Below are 18072 nucleotides of genomic sequence, written 5' to 3'. Positions count from 1 at the left end.
ACAATATGAAAATAAACTCATGCAGTTTTTAGACAACAAGCTTTCATGCAAAATTATCGGTAATTTTGAAGCACTTGTGCAATTACCCCCGATAATTGCACAGTGTGCAATTATCACTTAACGATAATTGCATTGTTTACAAAAAATATTTGACAGGTGTCGTTTCATGTTGAATTAGACATCAAATGTCTTCCTGACATACCTAAGATATTCAAATTAAATTTAATAAACATAAGTAATAAAATTTAAAGGGTAATAAAATATAATAGAAATAAAATGAATCCACATTTACTTTGTTTACTCAGGATATATTCATCAAAATTACACTCGTGCATCAAAATAAACAGATAATTTTGCATTCGAGTTTGTTGTCTTGTAAAAACTACATTCGTTTATTTTCACATTGGAACCAATTTTCGCCACAATATGAAAATAAACTTATGCAGTTTTTAGAGAACAAGCTTTCATGCAAAATTATCGGTAATCTTGAAGCACTTGTGCAATTACCCCCGATAATAATAAAGTATTTTCTTGCCACCTTAAATTCTGACAAAATTTTCATCTGAAAAAAAAAACGGATTACGCGCAGAATTTAATGTTTTTAAAGAAACTAAAAGAACCTGAAAGAACTGCCTAATTCTCCTGGCACTGATGTTTGGAATGTAGCAGGGAGCGCAGAAGAATTGAAAAAACCAATAATCGTCAGTTAAAATACGAGATATTTGCCAAAAACTGAAACAGAAAATTGGCAGCGATGGCTTTGCACAATCTATCATGGGTTGCAGTCACATTTGCCTAGATTAACATAGACAAATCCATAAATCTATTGTATAGGCATACTCAGTAATTATATTCTCTACATTTATAGATTGCTGATAGTGAATCTCCCATGAGGAATTTCCTTTGCGAATATCCAGATTGTTCAGCTGTAAGTCGTAGTTTGATAGCGATATGGCTTCCGACTTAATTTTGCTTTACCGCATTATTTCTCCGTTTGCTTTGATTGCCGATTGTGTTGTGTCCTGAAATATTCGCAAAACTGTCAGATTTCTAATAAATATTTCGTTTATTTCCCCACTGAGCATACGGGGAGATCTTATAGAGTTTTGTGTTTTTTGATTTGCAGAGTTTCAACTCGAGAGCGGCCCTGAATGGTCACATCCGGATCCATGGTGGGACGGCACGAAACTCGCCTACGCCCACCGTTTCCGATAGACGAAACGCGACGTCGGCGTCGTTTTCGGTATCGACGACGATTTGTCATCCCGATTCCACCGACCAAGAGTACCCTTGTAAGATTTGCGGGAAGTAAGTTGTAACCGTCATAAAGCTCTAAAACAATCAGGTAAATGTTCGGTGTGTTGTTGCGTCCTCTGCTTACGTGCTAATACTATACGTTCCTTTCTCATTGTCAAACATCCAGTGAGCGGACCAAAGGTATCCTGTACTTTTTCTCTTTAGATGGATTAGCATTCGGTCATTTTCCAAATTACGTTCGGTTCGATTTGATATGAATCGATGTGATTGCTTCAGAAGAACAAAAAGGGTTACTAAGTTAAATATACTAATATGCCAAAACTTCAGCCAGAGGAACCGGGGCAATACGGGGTTTTTGTTTGCTTCCATACAAATTTTATGGTGTCCCAAGAATCGTGATGTAGCGTTTCTGGCGGTATACTTTGGAAAGGATCCAGAACGCATTTTTGACGTTTTTCCTTTATACAAGAAAATATAACTAAAAAGTATTGCCTATTTCATTTCATCAAATTTTTATCAAATTCACTTCATCAAACCACTGGCTATATGTTGAATGTTCAAATGTTAACTTTGAATGATAATCCTCTAAAATTTTAGTGTACTGTTGACTATTTTATGCTCAAAATCTCTAAGATCATGAAAAAAAGTGATTTTCGAAAAACGAAACGAAAACGAATGACTTATTTTCTCAATATTTTAAGTAACGGGACCGTAATTTCTTCAGAGGAGTTAGAACGCTTTAAACTTCCACGGGTCAAATCAACGTCGCTCCACAAAACTAAAGCTTGATGTGGAAAAGCTCGCTCAAAGTATGTTCTGAAATATGCCGATGGCTAATGAAACAATCGGTATCAAAAGGATTTACTATATTTGTCCTGATATTCCAGACAGCTTTAAATATCAGACTCGATTACGCAAGTATATAAATCAGTATTATCTTTGCACCCCACGTTTTGAGTATACGAATATTTGAAATAATCTTTGCGGACCATTTTCTAATATACAAGGTCTACTTTGATGTGGACAAGACGACCAAAAAACGAGATCCAAAAAGACACTTAGGTAATATAATAATAATAGGTCGAAAATTTTAAGTGTTTGGCAATCAACCAACCAATGCTGATCCGTCTATCTTTTTCCCCGAACATTTACAAAGGGGTACCTCAATGTCTCTAGATTTCTATTTACAGTTTCCCATAGTTACTTTCAAGCATGCAGTGTTATTATTTTTTATGCCCACTACCTTACTATCTTACTCTGTGCTACTGGAGTTTTTCGTTCGATCGTGGCCAGTGTACAGATTATACGCACGTCAGCACGTCACAACAAAATACTGAAAAAGATTGCCAAAAAATCACATTTTAATCCATCTAACTGATTTGAAGCTAAAAAAATTCGAGCACCTAATTTCGTATTTTCAAGAATTTGCAACAATATTAATCAATTAATATTTTTTTCAACAGTTATTCATTTAATAATTAGCATTTTTAAAAGAGATATATTGAAAACACAGAAGGATTTGATATACAGGGTATACATTTAACCAGTCCTCTCTAGCTTTATTTTTAACGAACTTTAACCTGATGGACACTTAAATTTATACCCTGTACTTGGGGCGAAATTCTAAAAAGTTTCAATGGACGGTGCAATTGATTTTTTCATTAATAGATAAATCAAACTCCACTACTAACTAACACGGCACTAGCTGCTTCTTTTCTCTTTCGGCTAGATTTAGCTACTCTATTCTTCAATTCTTACAAGAGTGTTGCGCTTAAATCGATATTGATTCATCAACTTAACTGGTCTTCTGAGGAAACCTTCAAGCACACATTTATTATGATATATTTCCAAGGACGGTTATTTTGGTAGTTAAACAACGTTTAAAGGGATCAGAAAACACCAACACCTTGAAAAAAAATCAGATGGGAAACAAATAGCGAACGGAAAATATGTCTTTAAGAAAAACAGCTGCATTTTTTGGTACTCTCAAGTACCCAAAAGGAAGGAGTACTGGAATAGCTCACTTTTTATATCCTCCATTTGATTCGGAGAATTTTGTGTGACTAAACTAAACAGAATTAAAAACCTGTAGTTTTTTAAATTTGTTTATTTCAAAATGATGACTGAATATCAGTCAGTCAATATTTTCCAAAAACTAATTATGTTATAATTTTTTAGTATTGTTTTTCCACATACAAAGGTGTGAATCTCAGGCAAAATAAACGATGTGGTCTTAAATTGACACTAAAATAAAGGTTTAATCGAATTAGTATTTGTTGTGAGGCATAATTGTATGAATGAATTCCTGAATACTCAATAAAGACCTTGGAGTGATACTATACACTTCATATTATTTTGATCAATTATAGAAACTTTGCAAACTATTTATTTAATGTGTGCCCAAGAAAAGTCACCAAGCGAAGTATTTTTGTAAAAAATAAGGTTCAAAATATCAAATCCCCTTCATGCATCCAAAATGACTTAAAATAATAATAGAAATTACGTTGTAAAGCGGAATGATTTCGGAATAATCGGACATCTTCAGGTCCTATGCTAAATACAAGGCAATAAACCTAAGAGACTCTTCAATTCAGCCTCAACAACATCGTTGGAAGTTTTTTTCAGTTTTTGCTCGATTTGATGCTGGACCGGCACAAAATTTATTGCAAATTTTAAAGCAGCCGAAAAATGGTAAAAGGGTATTTTTTTTTATATGAATGATTTTTCCATTCTCTATTGGTGTGCGGTCTAATATATAAGAACAGGGTCAGGGCTTTTTTCTGATTCCTTTTCGCTATTAGAGTTCCATGAATCACCCGGTGATCAATCGAATTAAAGATCAGAAAGCAATTTTTAAAGCGCATAAAACCAATACGAACTTCTCAGAAACCTCGTAATGAAAGTGTTACCTCAGAACCAGCTTAAGATGTGAAACTGAGCAAGTCATTCTAATCATTTTTGCATTTACTTTGTTAATTTAGAGTGTTTTCAAAAATCAAGAGCCGTAGCGCCCATATGAAGTCGCATAGGCCGCCCGACGCCGAACCCTCAAAGCGTCGCAATAGTGAACTTAAAGAGCATAGAGAACATAAGGAATCCAAGGACCTTTCTTCAAGCTATGAACCTTCCGTGCCAAGCCCTTTTAGTTTGTAGTACTTTCATTGTAACTAGTTTAGAATTCAAATTACTAAATGGCTCAGTTGACGCAGATGACCAAGCACGGACTTCTTGAATATGTGTGGACGTCTGAATCAACGTGAGAATTGTAAGGAAATCAAAACATGGTCACGGGCAATCAAAATAAAGCAACAAAATGAGTCAGATCGAAACAAAACACTGCACGATTTTATAAAAAAGACATATTAATTTAGCGAGATTAAAATCTTAGGGTATTAAAAAAGGTAACAAATATAGATAGTATAGAATTGTATAAAACTCAATCCATAGACTACAGAGATTTATATTTAATATTTATTGGGGTTGTGTTACGTTACGTAAAGGCGTAACGTTAGTGCCTTTCCGACTGTCGAGTGAGACACGAACATTAACAGTAGAGCACTCAAGTCACGTTCAGAAAGATTTTTGGATTAAATTCTTCAGGTGCTCGCTATTGGTTTTTGTAATGCGACTTTATCAATGTAAATCAGCAAAATTCGATGATTTGCAGGGGTTATTTTTCAATGGTCATCCTACAAGAACCAAATGGCTTAATAAAAATGAGCAATAAGATCTGAACTCACGTTGTATTATTCAAATATCAAAAGAAAAACAAACAAATGGCCATAGATATTATTTACGAACTATACGTATTTGATGGTACGGAGATGATCGCTTGTCCGGGACTGTCTATTTACTGTGTTTGTTGTGTTGGCATATCTACTCAAAACATGGATTTAAATAAATACATACACAAAATATTCACATATGAAGTATACATACATATGACACATAATGGATGTGCTTCTTTAGAAGTTTCTATTACTATCAGTCGCAGACAAGTGCGCCCAGGACCGGTTCTGAACCTATTAGTCCTCATCAACTGGATGAACACTAATAGGTCCGAAACCGGTCCTGGGAGCACTTGCTTGTATCATAGCGAAAATCCTATTTGTGCATTTACGACTGAGTAATGAGTTAAAAAAGTTTCAAATCCAAGTAAAGTTGTTATGCATTAAAAACAAACGTATCCCGGTTCGAGTAGATATGCAATGCAACGGCAAATATTAACTTAGAATGTTCGAGGAATTGCTCAAAATCCGATGTTGTGTCTCTACAGCTTCCCTTTTAGATGTACCATAAGTATTAGCAATGAACTACTCATAAGCTCAGATAAGATGTATTTTAATAACAAAACGGTACTAAGTATTGTGTATGACTTCACCTTATTATAACTAGTAATGTCTTTCGTTCACAGTATGGATGCTAAAGAATCATGTTTTATAAAGAATGAAAACTATGTAAGGAAAATGGGCGTATTTCAAAGATAAAGAAATTGGTAAAAGTAAAAGTATTTGAAGTTGATTAAAAGATCCGTATGTGCAAAAAATTCCCATAGGATCTGATTAGCATTCACTAGACATATTATAAGCAACAGTTTTGATTGGTGATTCAACGCATATAAACCCAAGAACTAGTTACATGGTGTTAAAGAATGAATGTGGTTTCAGTGTATCGTATGTGCCATAAACTGGACAATAACCCGGACAAGCGAAAAGTTTCGTAATTTTTTACTCAAAAGAAGGTGCCACCCTTCAAAAGGCTTGGTACCACTTTAACTCTGTGTTGTGATCTTTTTAAAGTCTATTACTATGAATCTATATCTACATTAATACTTATTGATTAAAAATATTTGTATATGTTATTACTGTATGTATATTAGAGTATTTTATATAGAGGCCTACGTTATCCGAAAGTAAGGAATTCATTGAACTCTCCATTTCCCAAAAACAAAATGACAATCTACGTGAAACGTAATCACCACATTTTTAATATCGGTGTTTTCAAGGTACAGTCTTAGCGACTGTTACGCATATACATAGGTTGTAAGCAGCTTAATTATGTAGGATGCTATTGCTGAATGTTTCATCAATACGCGCGAACCCTGAATTATTCTATTCTGTAATTCTATGAACAATAACCCATTTTTGGGGCATGTTTTTATAGAATTACCAAGGCTTGTTTGCTATGTACAATGGGACAACTAATGGGTTTCGGTTTTTAACTTAACACACTTTTGCAGAAAGGAAGTAATGCTTCAGTCACTTGAAAAAATGATCAATCCGTTGGCTGTCCAGTTTTTAATGTTAAATCGATGTCGCTTGTCCTTTACTTAGGAGTAACGCAGGCCGCCAGACTGAGCCAAACGATAGTAGTCTAGGTTATCAGGTGCTCAGACCTATCAATTAATTGTTGTTAATCAATGTACCTCTGAGAACTGACGGCCATTTTGTTGTTCATATTTATCTATTGGTAGCACTCAAAACGATTGTTGATTGATATTATTCGCACAGCCTCCATAACGTATGCAGGATTGCCGGTAAGAGCAGCAGTGAAGCGCAGATGATACTAATATCATTAAGCACTCCTTAACTTATTATTTACTGTTGATATTTATAGTTAACCAGTCTAGATTTACGCAGTTATAATCGTTATTTTCTTGCATTGAAAAGTACAAATACTAGACAATTATCAAGTCGAGCATTTTCGGTTCGAATATTTTTGATTTTTTTAATAAAACCCAAATTTCGCCCACGCACAGATTTATTTTGCTTAACAAAATTGTGACTTGTCTTTGTCTCAATATTTAAATAAAGGATTTTGTATAGTCGCAAGTCATAAAGGGATAGGCACATTAGTATTAATAATATAACGGCAATATTAGTTGAGAACACGGTAATCCGCCATGAAATTGCACAATTCTGTGAGCAAAAATTAGAGAACAAGTTCTTGTAAACAAAGTGCAAAATGTTAATTTAAAAGTAGAATGTGTTCAAATACATTCGAAAGCATTCGAATGCTTATCCAATCGTAACTCACAATCTCAAAGTAACTCGAAAACGATAACAGATATGGAAACAATGCAAAACGTAAAAGTTTCCAAATTTAATGAATAATTCAAACATTTGAGAGTAACATGATAGTGATAGTAAACCTTGGAAATATACATCCTCTAGATTGTCGCAACCATTTGGATAAGGATGCATAATGAACCTTCAATTAATTTCGTTCAAAAAAATTGAAATAAATATCTCATAAGCTGTAGATAAAAACATTTAACAGTTTGCATCTGGTAAACTAAAATTTGGTAAACTGGCTTATGTTTGCTCGTAGACTATTCAATAAAAACTGTGAAGCCTGATTTTGGATCACCCTGCATAATTCTTACAAGGAAAAATATGAAATATCAATTTCAGATTAATAATAATAATGACTTTGAATAACAATAATTAGCATTGAAAATGAGTTGCTCTTACCCCAATCTGCCTAAAACGCAATCAAATATTAAGAGTTAAGTGATAAATTATTGATAGCATAAAAGATTGCTGAGATTGAAAATAAATTCACACTTAAAGATATTAATTTAGTTAAATTCTAATGATCTTCGCATCTCAACTTCTACAACTGAATAAAATTCACTTTTGATACCAACGAGTAACGAAACATTTAGGCAAATCAGCTGTTAAATATAAATTTATACATTAAAAATGTTTTTTGTATATTATGTAAGTATGCAATACCTCGGCTGCCAAATGCATCGCAAATTATATTTTATACTCCAATTAATGATCAGTGCGTGCAAATTCAAATCACTTTATTTGAAAGCGATCGCTACTTTGAAGCTTAATATCATATCACTTCACCTAAAAGAGTTACTAGAAACATTAAACGAACGTCCAATCCCGTACAATGAACAGAATCTATAATATGAAGAGACTACGATAGGATGGCTACATTTAAATAAATAAAATTTAATATAAGATTCTCTAATATTAAAAACTATCTATTTGTACATAAGAATTTTTAACTTACTCATTTATACAAGCATAATCCCTAAATTCATAGTTTAGATAATACAGATTGAAAGATTTTTAAGTTTTTTATAACGAGGTTTCTACACGGCCTAAGGATCTATTTAATCGAAAAATTAAACGAAACACCTGTAGAATGTATGTGATAAGAGTTGTATGTGTATATGTGAAAATGTCCGTCAGATTCTTTAGCTAATTGTTTAAACTATGGGTTATTGTATGTCACTTGGCACTATAATGTTTACCGTATACGCACCATTGCTTTCTTCTCATTCGTCGCTTGAAGAAATATTTTTTTAACGATTGAAATAATATACTCCAATAAAAATTGGTCTGTGATCGTATTATTTCAGATAAAGTTTACTCAATAACAGGCTGAATTTTTCAAATGCTTTTAAACGGCCTTTTCCTTGATGCTCAAGGCTTTGAAATAGAAGAAGCATACCGAATAAAATGCACTAATTCCAAGAGGTGTAATTGGAAAAACACTGATTTTCGATTTGCCGGTAAATCCGAAAATATTAATCTTTCTGCACCTTTAGACTTCTTGGATTTTTGCATACGGCAATAAAATGTTGTTCCTCCGATTAATTGCTTATCAAATTCCCCCATAGTAAAATTTGTTGCTTACTATTATTCGAGCTTGACAATTTGCTATAGTAATGTCATCGTAATTCTTCAATATCCATAAATGAGTTTTTACATTACCCGTACCTCAATATACCTAGTAAAATGTGTTTCCACTCATTTCCTAATACATGTGCCAAAACCTCGAAACGTAGAGCTTATAATCGATAGTGTCATGTAACATATTGATAGTAATATTCATTGCTTTGTATATTTGTATATAAGCTAATATTAGTGTTCTTGTTAAACCGTTAATAGAATATTATTTATTAAATCAATTATTTATAGCTTAATTTCTTTAAATTAATGTTAGTTCGGCTTTGTTGACGCTAATTTTAAGACCTTGCCATACCGCTGCCAAATCTTGATGTTGCTAAGAGGAAACGGTAGTAATAGAGTAAAGTGTTTTTAGTCATAAACGAGGGCATTTATCCGATAAAAGTTGTAAAAATCAGAAATATTGCCTTATATTTTCAACAAACAACTGGCGCACGTCCCTAAAAAAACCAATGTAAAAATCAATTTTTAAAATTCACCATAACATGCACATATAACGCTCAAGTTTTCAAGTAAAAGGAGAATTTAATTGTATCTAAAAAAACTCAATTAAAGCTGGTGAATTTTTCAGGTTTCTAAGACTATCTTTCTTAAGACCAAGCCATGCTTGCGAAACGTTTGGAAAAAATTACCAATTTCAAGGAATCAGTTCTTGCATAGAAAAACCATCAGCTCCCTGCTTAAAACTTATTCAACAATATACTTACATATAAATTTTTGTTAATAAAAAAAAACGAAGGTTTTGATTACGTTTATAGACCGGAGCAAAAGTGGACATTTTTAAAATAATGTAATAAATACAAGCATGCCTATTTCTGATTTTTACATTGTCGTTCATAAGCTCTTGCAATTTCTGTTTTCTTCTCAGCCATTTGACTAAAAATGCCGTTTCCCGTCTGTACCTGACGTTCAAACATTGTTTTAGTTTAGGTGAAAGACTACTGTTTTGTTCGTTAAAACCTACTTTCCTCAAGAACACCCTGTTATTTAGTAATTTAGGAAATCTGTGTGGTTTACTTAGGATACATTTGTGGATTAAATGTCTCAATAAGAAAATGTGCTCATTTTATATCAAAAGTAATATATGTACTAAAATCTTTCAATAAATGTCAATATGAATGTAGCTCAACTTTCTATATTTTTGTTTTTATATATTATAATAAAATTCTTACGATCTGTAGGTTAAAAAAGACATGTTTGGTGTCAGAAAGAAAGAGTGTGTTCAAATTGTGGAATCTATTGCATTTAAAATGAATGAACCGTGCATTTCCGAATAGAAAACAAAACGTTACGATTTCGCACTTAATATACACATACAATGAGTCATAAACAATTTAAAACAGCTCATTATAAATGCAATACAAAAACAAAAAATCTCTAGAACTTTGCTCGTTGTTTTTATATTAGTAATTAGAGTTGTTTTCACATTTTCGTTAAATAAAAATGATTGTTTTTGTTGATCTATAAGCATTCGTTGTTAAATTCTGTCCAAAAATTTCCAAATATATGTTTAAGAAAGTGCGTATGTATATATACTTGTATGCACAATAAAATGGCGTTGTAAAAAAACTTTATTTTATTTCAAAGTAGAGACCGAAACGTTGGAAATGTCCACTAAAAAAAAAACCCTCTATTCGAAGAAAAAATGTATAAAATAGTTTCCGGTTGTTGTCCCTTTTTTGTATTCTTCCAAGCAAACAAGGCCAAAATCGCAAGCAGATAATGTCAATTGGGGATTGTCCTCCATATTTTGCTTGATAGTATTAGCTAATCATACGACTTGAATTCAAATGATTTGATTTTAATAATCTTATACGATACTTTTGCTTTCAAGTCATTAATTATGGCAAATTAGTAAGAGAAATATTCAAGTAATATTTCCGAAAAAACATAAATAGGGATATGTTTCCTCTAGAAACCCATTAATATTGGTTTAAGCAAACAAAAAACATTTAAAAAATATTTATTGTAGTCAGCAAATCAAAATTAATATTTGTACTGTTAACTTACGCTTCACATTAGTCTTTGTCCACTTGAGCGGCCTTTAAGCTGGTTACAGCCATCTGCATTGCTCCTTCTTTCGTCTTATTACCCCCGATGAAACCCGAAGAGTGACAAAACATACATTCTTTGATGTTAGATATTTTACTGAGATCTTCATCGCGCAAACCTCTCCAGTCTTTGTGGAGAAACACACTGGAAACAGAAAGAAAACGATTTATTAAAAAAAAAAAACAAGCCCTATTGGAATGCACTAATAGTAATTCAATTCGCCTTCATTAAACTTCGATTGTTTTCGTGTTCGATGGGTTTTCACGATAATTATAAATATAATAATTGCTATACAAACTAACTAAATAAGCACGTACATTGTTCTTTAAAATATCAATCTATCACAAAAAAACGCGATAAAAATTGAAGTACACCCGATCAAAACGCAAAACTATACTAAAATGTTTACATTATAACAACGCAATAGTAAAAAAAACCGATCAAAATCGGATGTTTATCGTTTCCTGAATATTGTTTACGTATCGGCATTCTTTGGACAGGAACTTCGTAAATACATACAATACTGATAAATGAATATTTCTTTTCTATGAACAATGACGCAGAGCACAATTGCAAAAACTTACCGGCAAATAAAACTGTCGGGTTGAACTGGAATGCCCTGCACTCTCCAATCATCTCTCTGATCATGAAAGATGCAGAACTTTATTTGGCCTACAATATTCATTTCTTCTTCCAAGCTATAGAGATGCTCTTTCCAGGAACATCTATCATTAAACACAATTATTTCACCAGATTCGTGTTCTTGTTTCCTATTCCTAATTGATCTCTCTACGATTTCACGAGCGGGCCACCAAACGTTAACAGTCTAAAAGATGACCAACTACGATTATCTACAAGTCTATTGAGGGTGTAACTTTGGAAAGTAAGTATTATTATTTTAAAAACTACCATACTTGCTTTTGCGAAAAATGTTTATACAAAGTAATGGATTAAAATTCGGAGTAAACAAATGTTAATTCATTGTTCAGTTTAGAAACTTTCCGGTTTTCTTTCCTCGGCAGGTTGCCTTTTTGGTTTCTGAAATAGTATTCGATGTGCTTGAAATGCCCGAAGTTGGTCGCTTACGACACATATTTGAGCGCTGCTAAATACATATACACTTTTCTAACAGTTATTTTTTTGACTAAACATTGAATCACTCTGTAAAATGAATTTGAATCGAGCCAAGTTTTGCAAGTTACCAAAGGCATTGAATTTGGTAAACTTTTGTGCTACGTTCATGAAAAATCAAAAAATTAGTACCGGAAAAAGTAAAGTGCTTGTAAAGCGAACATTACTTTCAGAAAACTGGAAACTTGACGAAAAGCTCCCTAACATTTGAAAGCCCAGATTTGAAAACAACTAATCTTCAATGTTAAAAATGAAAAATACTTTCCATCAACAAAAATCATTTTTTTAAATATGCACAAATCGTCTCGCCCCTCTTTATACATATGTAAGACGACTTACTTCTAAAACCCTTTCTGTAAATTCGCCTCCGACTAATTCCATAGCTTTTCCAAATAAAACGTCGATATTCTTCGGACTGGTATCATTCCAAGCAGGATTTAACCTATGAACTCTTGCGCCTAAATGGGTGTTTATTTTATACTTTGGCATTCCTTCCGGATACATTGGGATTCCATTGTCTATCGCATCCAATTCCTCTATAAACCCTTCATATAAATGAACAAACAATATACTTAAACATTCACTGCTGACGGTTTTGTTGGATTTTTTGATAATTTCCAATAAAACTTCCAAACCGAAATGAGCATAAATCAGGCCTGCTGAGCTTAACCTGGAAGAGATCTGAAGTTGTTATTTGGAAGATAGATCAAGAAAGATACACACCTTATGCTGTTGAACTTGTTTTTAACCAGATCTGGACGTACCGAGTTTAGAGTTTCGGTAAAAGTTCTTTGGTGATGGTCAAATCTGTTCAGTTTTGGATCATAAATGGAACCCACATCAACCACAATATCACACTGGTCCAGAAGCTGTAATTGTTTAGAAAAGGCTTCATGTATCAATTTTACACTGTTATTAGCAACTATTCACAGAAAATTTGTTTATTCTTAATATTATTCATATGTTTGATTTTAGTTTCGCAATTATCTTGATATTCTAGTCTAGATAAACAATACCATAAGTATTCAACTTTCTAGTTACCACGGAAAATACAAAAATTCTAAATTAAAGCGTTGAAATAAAACAATCTGAGTTGTTGGATCAAGCATCATGCAAAGCTCTAGTTGTCATTACGGGATAGAGCCTTAAATTTACACAATTTAAAGGTACGGTAAACATTAAATTATAGATAATTAAATCATTTAAACACTGAGTTTTATAATACTCAGGGAATTTCAAACTGATTAACGTGAGGGCAAATTTGGAAAATATAATCAAATGAGCGGTTCACATTTCATGTTCCAGGACCGCAAGTTCTTGAGTCAAAAAAATTAATTTTAAATTTTCAGAAGACAAAATCTTCTTAATTTTGTACTTTTCCTGTAAAAGACTTTTCTTTTGAAGATTGCCGAAAACTATTGAGAAAAACTGAAGTCTTATGCATCTTAGCGACTATTTTGCACGTAAAGTTATGAATTTCTGATTTAGCTGCAATTAGCACCAGACAGTCTCATTTTCGTGTATAATTAAATGGTTTTGGGAAAGCGATTTCATAAGTTTGTACCTAAGTGTTTCTTAACTTAATTTATCGGCCATCCAGGCTCTTTTCCCGCTGAAACTGTTTAATATAAAGTGCTCTTTAAGGCAGACCAAAAACCGACAAAAACGGAGGGACTCAAACGACATGTTTAGCCAAACTCTTTATCCAGCTATGATAATGCTGCTGCAATAACTTACCTTCATATCTCTCGTTCTAACAATCTCAGCATCTGAATACTCGGGAAGGAGCCTCAACATAAAGCATGCCAATGCTTCATCGCAGTGAAACACGCCGTTATGGGTGCCGATTTTCCTATTTAGCTTCAAATTCTTGTTATTGGAAGCCATAATGTTGAATCTAAGGCAAAGGCATTAATTATAAAAGCCCTGATTTACTTGTTCGGTACTGAACACTTTGTGTCTATTAGTTATTATTTAGTTCTTACCCTGTCCAAACTCCTCTCACAAAAGACCCAGATTGCTGAAGAATTTGGCGGCCTAGATTGAAGAAATGTTCCATTCTCTAACCCTAGATTTAGCCGATCTTCTTCCACCTTCCACAGTTTGTTCGTTAATTTTGACACAGCCCAACCTCACTTTCTTTTATTTTTTATGCCAACTTTAAAATTCCGCTTTATGTTTATCGGGTGGTGGTTCTTTCATACAAATATTCGTTTCTTCTAAATTTCTAAATATCGTGCACATATGGAAGAAGGTCATTATTTTGTTTCATTTCGTACCGACAATTTGTTTATACATAAATCAGCAAACGCTTCGGCTTAGCCCTAAGAAGTACTAATATTTTGATGTTTTAATGTTCTGGTTTGTGATTTCCCAATTTTCAGATACGTAAATTGTTTTGCTGCTAACAGCCTAAGCCGGGGGATTTACATTACTGGAACTGTGATGAGACTGTACAGGGTGATTTCTTTCAGGTGCCTTGCGCGTTTTTTTCCTTTCATTTTTTTACGGTGCAATGGAAACAATGCAATAAAATATAAGTTTTTAAATAGTTATTCATCGATGTTTAAAGTCTCTTAATTTATTTTGTTTTCCGTCCGAAAATAATCCTTGGACTTTCATTATCGTACAGTAATGTTCTGCCTACCTGTAAAGACCATTTTTAGCGTTCGCCTATACATACTTGCGAGTGTACATACAGGGTGTCCCGTAAACACATTTTTTGACTCAAAAGAAGGTGATCTGACCTAACTTTTATTAAGGCATAAGGTCTGGATCCTCTGCTATTGATGGCCAAAATTCTTTAAAAATTCAGTTTTTGAAATATCGAGATAATGACACGATGGATTTTAAGGAATCCTGCTGTAAAATGGTTCTTATGTACGACTCATTTTTTGATAAAACAAGCACTTTGTACAACTGGTAAATTCTAGAGTCTTGGACAAAAACTGAATGAAACTGAGAAAATCAGAATTCAACTTTTTATTTGGTTGCTGTGGAATCAACCGATTTTTTTAGTTCTGCAAAAGGTGATTCTTACATAAGAATAAATGTACAGCGAGTTTTATTAAAATCCGTCGTAATTATCATTTTCCGAAAATTTGAAAAAATGTGTCCCTCAATAGCCCAGAAATCAGATATATTTTTAATAGACGTTAGATCAGATTGGCTTCATTTATACAGGGTTATTCACGCTATACGGCACGGAAGTTTCCGGCTAAACCGTTTGATTTTTTAAAAGTATTATTTTATGAATTGTCCGACGCCTACCGAGCGCACATTTTAAAAATATTTTTGTAATGTACAGAGTGTTCCAAAAGCTCTAAAGTATCTGTATATTATTGCATTTGTGGATTCGCTGAACAAAATAAGTGTTAGTTTTAATAAGGTTTATAATACCTAAATCTTAAGGTTTTTTAAATAATACGAATTTAATCAAAATCTAATCTAATTTTCACGTGTCAAATACTTTAGAATTATTTAAGTTATGTAAACGTAATTCGTAGTGTAGTGTAACAAAAAATCATATTTTATATCCCAATGATAATAAACTTACCATTTTATACAGGGTGTCCACAAATTTAAACTAATCAAATAAGAACTTTAAGTGGCTATAACTTGACTAACTAATTTAAATACAACCCCATATTTTTTAGCTTGCCAGGAAATGCAATTTTTGATTACCTATCGAATGGTACTAGGATGTTGATAACTAAGTTTTTGCCTTTTTACAAAATACACCAAATAATGGATCTGTGGACCATTTGGTGTTTTTTTAAATTAAAAGGTTAAATAACATATCAACAATAACATAAAACAAAGGCTACAGTACTAACATTACTAACATTAGTCAATCAAGTATTTCCAGAATTATCAAAAAGCACCACTTTTATCCAAATTCAGCTTTGCCAAGAACTTTATGCAAATGATTTTGGAAACCGAACTGAGTTTTGCATGTGGGTGTTAGATAAAGTGGCAGAAAATGAAAAGTTTTTCGAAAATGTGTTATTTAGTGATGAATGTACTTTTCAAAACAATGGTCACGTGAACGTGACCACACAATGAAAGTTGTGTCTAACAACTTTCATTATTATTCTGATACGAATCCGCGCGCATACAGGGTCATGAAAAATCGAAATAGGTGGTCATTTAATGTGTGGGGTGGAATACTGGGCCAATATTTAATTGGATCCTATTTTTTTGAAGGACATCTAGATGGTTTGATGTTTCTCCAGTTTCTAATAAACCATCTCTCAATATTATTAAAAGAGGTCCCTTTCAATATTAGAACCAACATGTGGCTTCAATTGCATGGAGCTCCGCCGCATGATCACTGCGAAGTTCGGCAATTTTTAAATGTCAACTTTGAAAACAGGTGGATTGGCAGAAATGGGTTTCAAAATTGGCGCCGAAGATCTCCGGACTTAACTCCACTAGATTTCTTTTTGTGAGGGTACATAAAAGGAATTGTCTACCATACGCTTCCGACAACTTCACACGATTTGAAAACAGGCATAAGAGAGGCTTTTAAAACTGTAACACCGCAAATGTTGTTCAGAGTTAGCAGTGGTTTTGAAAAAAGAATTTACAGAAAAGTGCCTGGAAATGGACGGTCAACATTTCGAACATTCGTTATAAATAATTTGCCTTTGTTTTATGTTATTGTTGATATGTTATTTAACCTTTTAATTTAAAAAAACACCAAATGGTCCACAGATCCATTATTTGGTGTATTTTGTAAAAAGGCAAAAACTTAGTTATCAACATCCTAGTACCATTCGATAGGTAATCAAAAATTGCATTTCCTGGCAAGCTAAAAAATATGGGGTTGTATTTAAATTAGTTAGTCAAGTTATAGCCACTTAAAGTTCTTATTTGATTAGTTTAAATTTGTGGACACCCTGTATAAAATGGTAAGTTTATTATCATTGGGATATAAAATATGATTTTTTGTTACACTACACTACGAATTACGTTTACATAACTTAAATAATTCTAAAGTATTTGACACATGAAAATAATATTAGATTTTGATAACATTCGAATTATTTAAAAAACCTTTAGATTGAGACATTATAAATTTTATTAAAACAAACACTTATTTTGCTCAGAGAATCCAAAAATGAAATAACATATAGGGGATTTCATTTAGAAAAACACAACTTTGATACTTTTAGGGCTTTTGGGACACTCTGTACATTACAAAAATATTTTTAAATGTGCACCCGATAGGCGTCTGAGAATTCATCAAATAATACTTTGCAAAAAACAAACGGGCTAGTCGGAAACGTCCGTGGCGTATAGCGTGAATAATAGATGTATAATAGATGTTTTTGTGTTTGACGTGATGACAAAAGATTTAGACATTTTTTGAGGGCAATCAATGTGATATTGCCACAAATTTTCCATAAATTGCAAAAAAACTCCAAAATAATCTTAATTTTTCTTTAGGAATATGTATATTACAAATAAATGCTAAACTAATATAAACACTATTTCTCATATATGTTTGCATTTAAGGCACAATAACAACGTGTGTACATTTTATTAATACAATCAATTTATATTTCCTATGTAGAATATCTAAAATAAATATGATATTTACAATATTACAATCAACAGCTTTTTACAAAATCTATAGATACACCATATGAATAATGGTCAAACGTGCTAAAAACTTTCCTTTCTAAAAATGTAACCGTACTGGTTACATTTGACTCTCAAAATCCTGCCAAGCTGCGGCGGTCCACAGTAGAAAACCGTAACTTTGCCCTTTTTCTGATCTGATATTTGTTTGAAAACTTTATCCCAATTAGGCCTGCCTGCGTTCGTTCGGGTTTTCAGTCCAGTTATCAGATCTCGCTTTTCCTAAACAAAAAAGAATAAATTTGCATTAGTATCGGTTTGGAAGGTTTTCAGT

At 32.8% G+C, this 18072-nt stretch overlaps 3 protein-coding genes across 4 annotated transcripts in view; 1 reads left to right on the top strand and 2 right to left on the bottom strand.

Annotated features, from left to right (window-relative positions):
• Positions 1-10092, top strand: part of LOC109544944 — a 92527-nt gene extending 82435 nt beyond the window's left edge. Inside the window, exons 20-22 of the mRNA XM_048667271.1 lie at positions 869-928; positions 1127-1308; positions 4239-10092. Coding sequence (XP_048523228.1) covers positions 869-928; positions 1127-1308; positions 4239-4410 — 414 coding nt within the window. The 3' untranslated portion in view covers positions 4411-10092. The remainder of the gene's footprint in view (positions 1-868; positions 929-1126; positions 1309-4238) is intronic.
• An 824-nt stretch (positions 10093-10916) lies between these two features.
• LOC109545023 (MYG1 protein) lies at positions 10917-14281 on the bottom strand. The gene is made up of 6 exons (XM_019915502.2): positions 14138-14281; positions 13890-14049; positions 12876-13021; positions 12492-12822; positions 11606-11847; positions 10917-11165 (listed from the first exon to the last, which is right to left on the bottom strand). The coding sequence occupies exons 1-6, from the start codon at positions 14209-14211 to the stop codon at positions 10988-10990; spliced, it is 1131 nt and encodes a 376-aa protein (XP_019771061.1). The 5' UTR covers positions 14212-14281; the 3' UTR covers positions 10917-10987.
• A 3302-nt stretch (positions 14282-17583) lies between these two features.
• Positions 17584-18072, bottom strand: part of LOC109545014 (NADPH oxidase 5) — a 54099-nt gene continuing 53610 nt past the window's right edge. For both annotated transcript variants that reach the window (XM_019915491.2, XM_019915492.2), the window contains one exon: positions 17584-18020. In XM_019915491.2, the coding sequence (XP_019771050.2) occupies positions 17823-18020 (198 nt within the window). In that variant the 3' untranslated portion in view covers positions 17584-17822. The remainder of the gene's footprint in view (positions 18021-18072) is intronic.

The sequence above is a fragment of the Dendroctonus ponderosae genome, unplaced genomic scaffold (assembly GCF_020466585.1).
Source record: "Dendroctonus ponderosae isolate FM_Combo_2020 unplaced genomic scaffold, Dpon_F_20191213v2 Dpon_F_20191213_6, whole genome shotgun sequence".
NCBI lineage: Eukaryota > Metazoa > Arthropoda > Insecta > Coleoptera > Curculionidae > Dendroctonus > Dendroctonus ponderosae.
This window is presented reverse-complemented; position numbering and strand designations above follow the sequence as displayed.

Bases quoted from the DNA above. Each gene is read 5' to 3' on its own strand.
- LOC109545023 (XM_019915502.2), bottom strand. From the start codon at position 14,211: ATGGAACATTTCTTCAATCTAGGCCGCCAAATTCTTCAGCAATCTGGG. The intron at 14,050-14,137 runs GTAAGAACTAAA...CCTTTGCCTTAG, and splicing joins GTGAGAGGAGTTTGGACAGG to ATTCAACATTATGGCTTCCA. The intron at 11,166-11,605 runs GTAAGTTTTTGC...TTCTGTTTCCAG, and splicing joins CCCGACAGTTTTATTTGCCG to TGTGTTTCTCCACAAAGACT.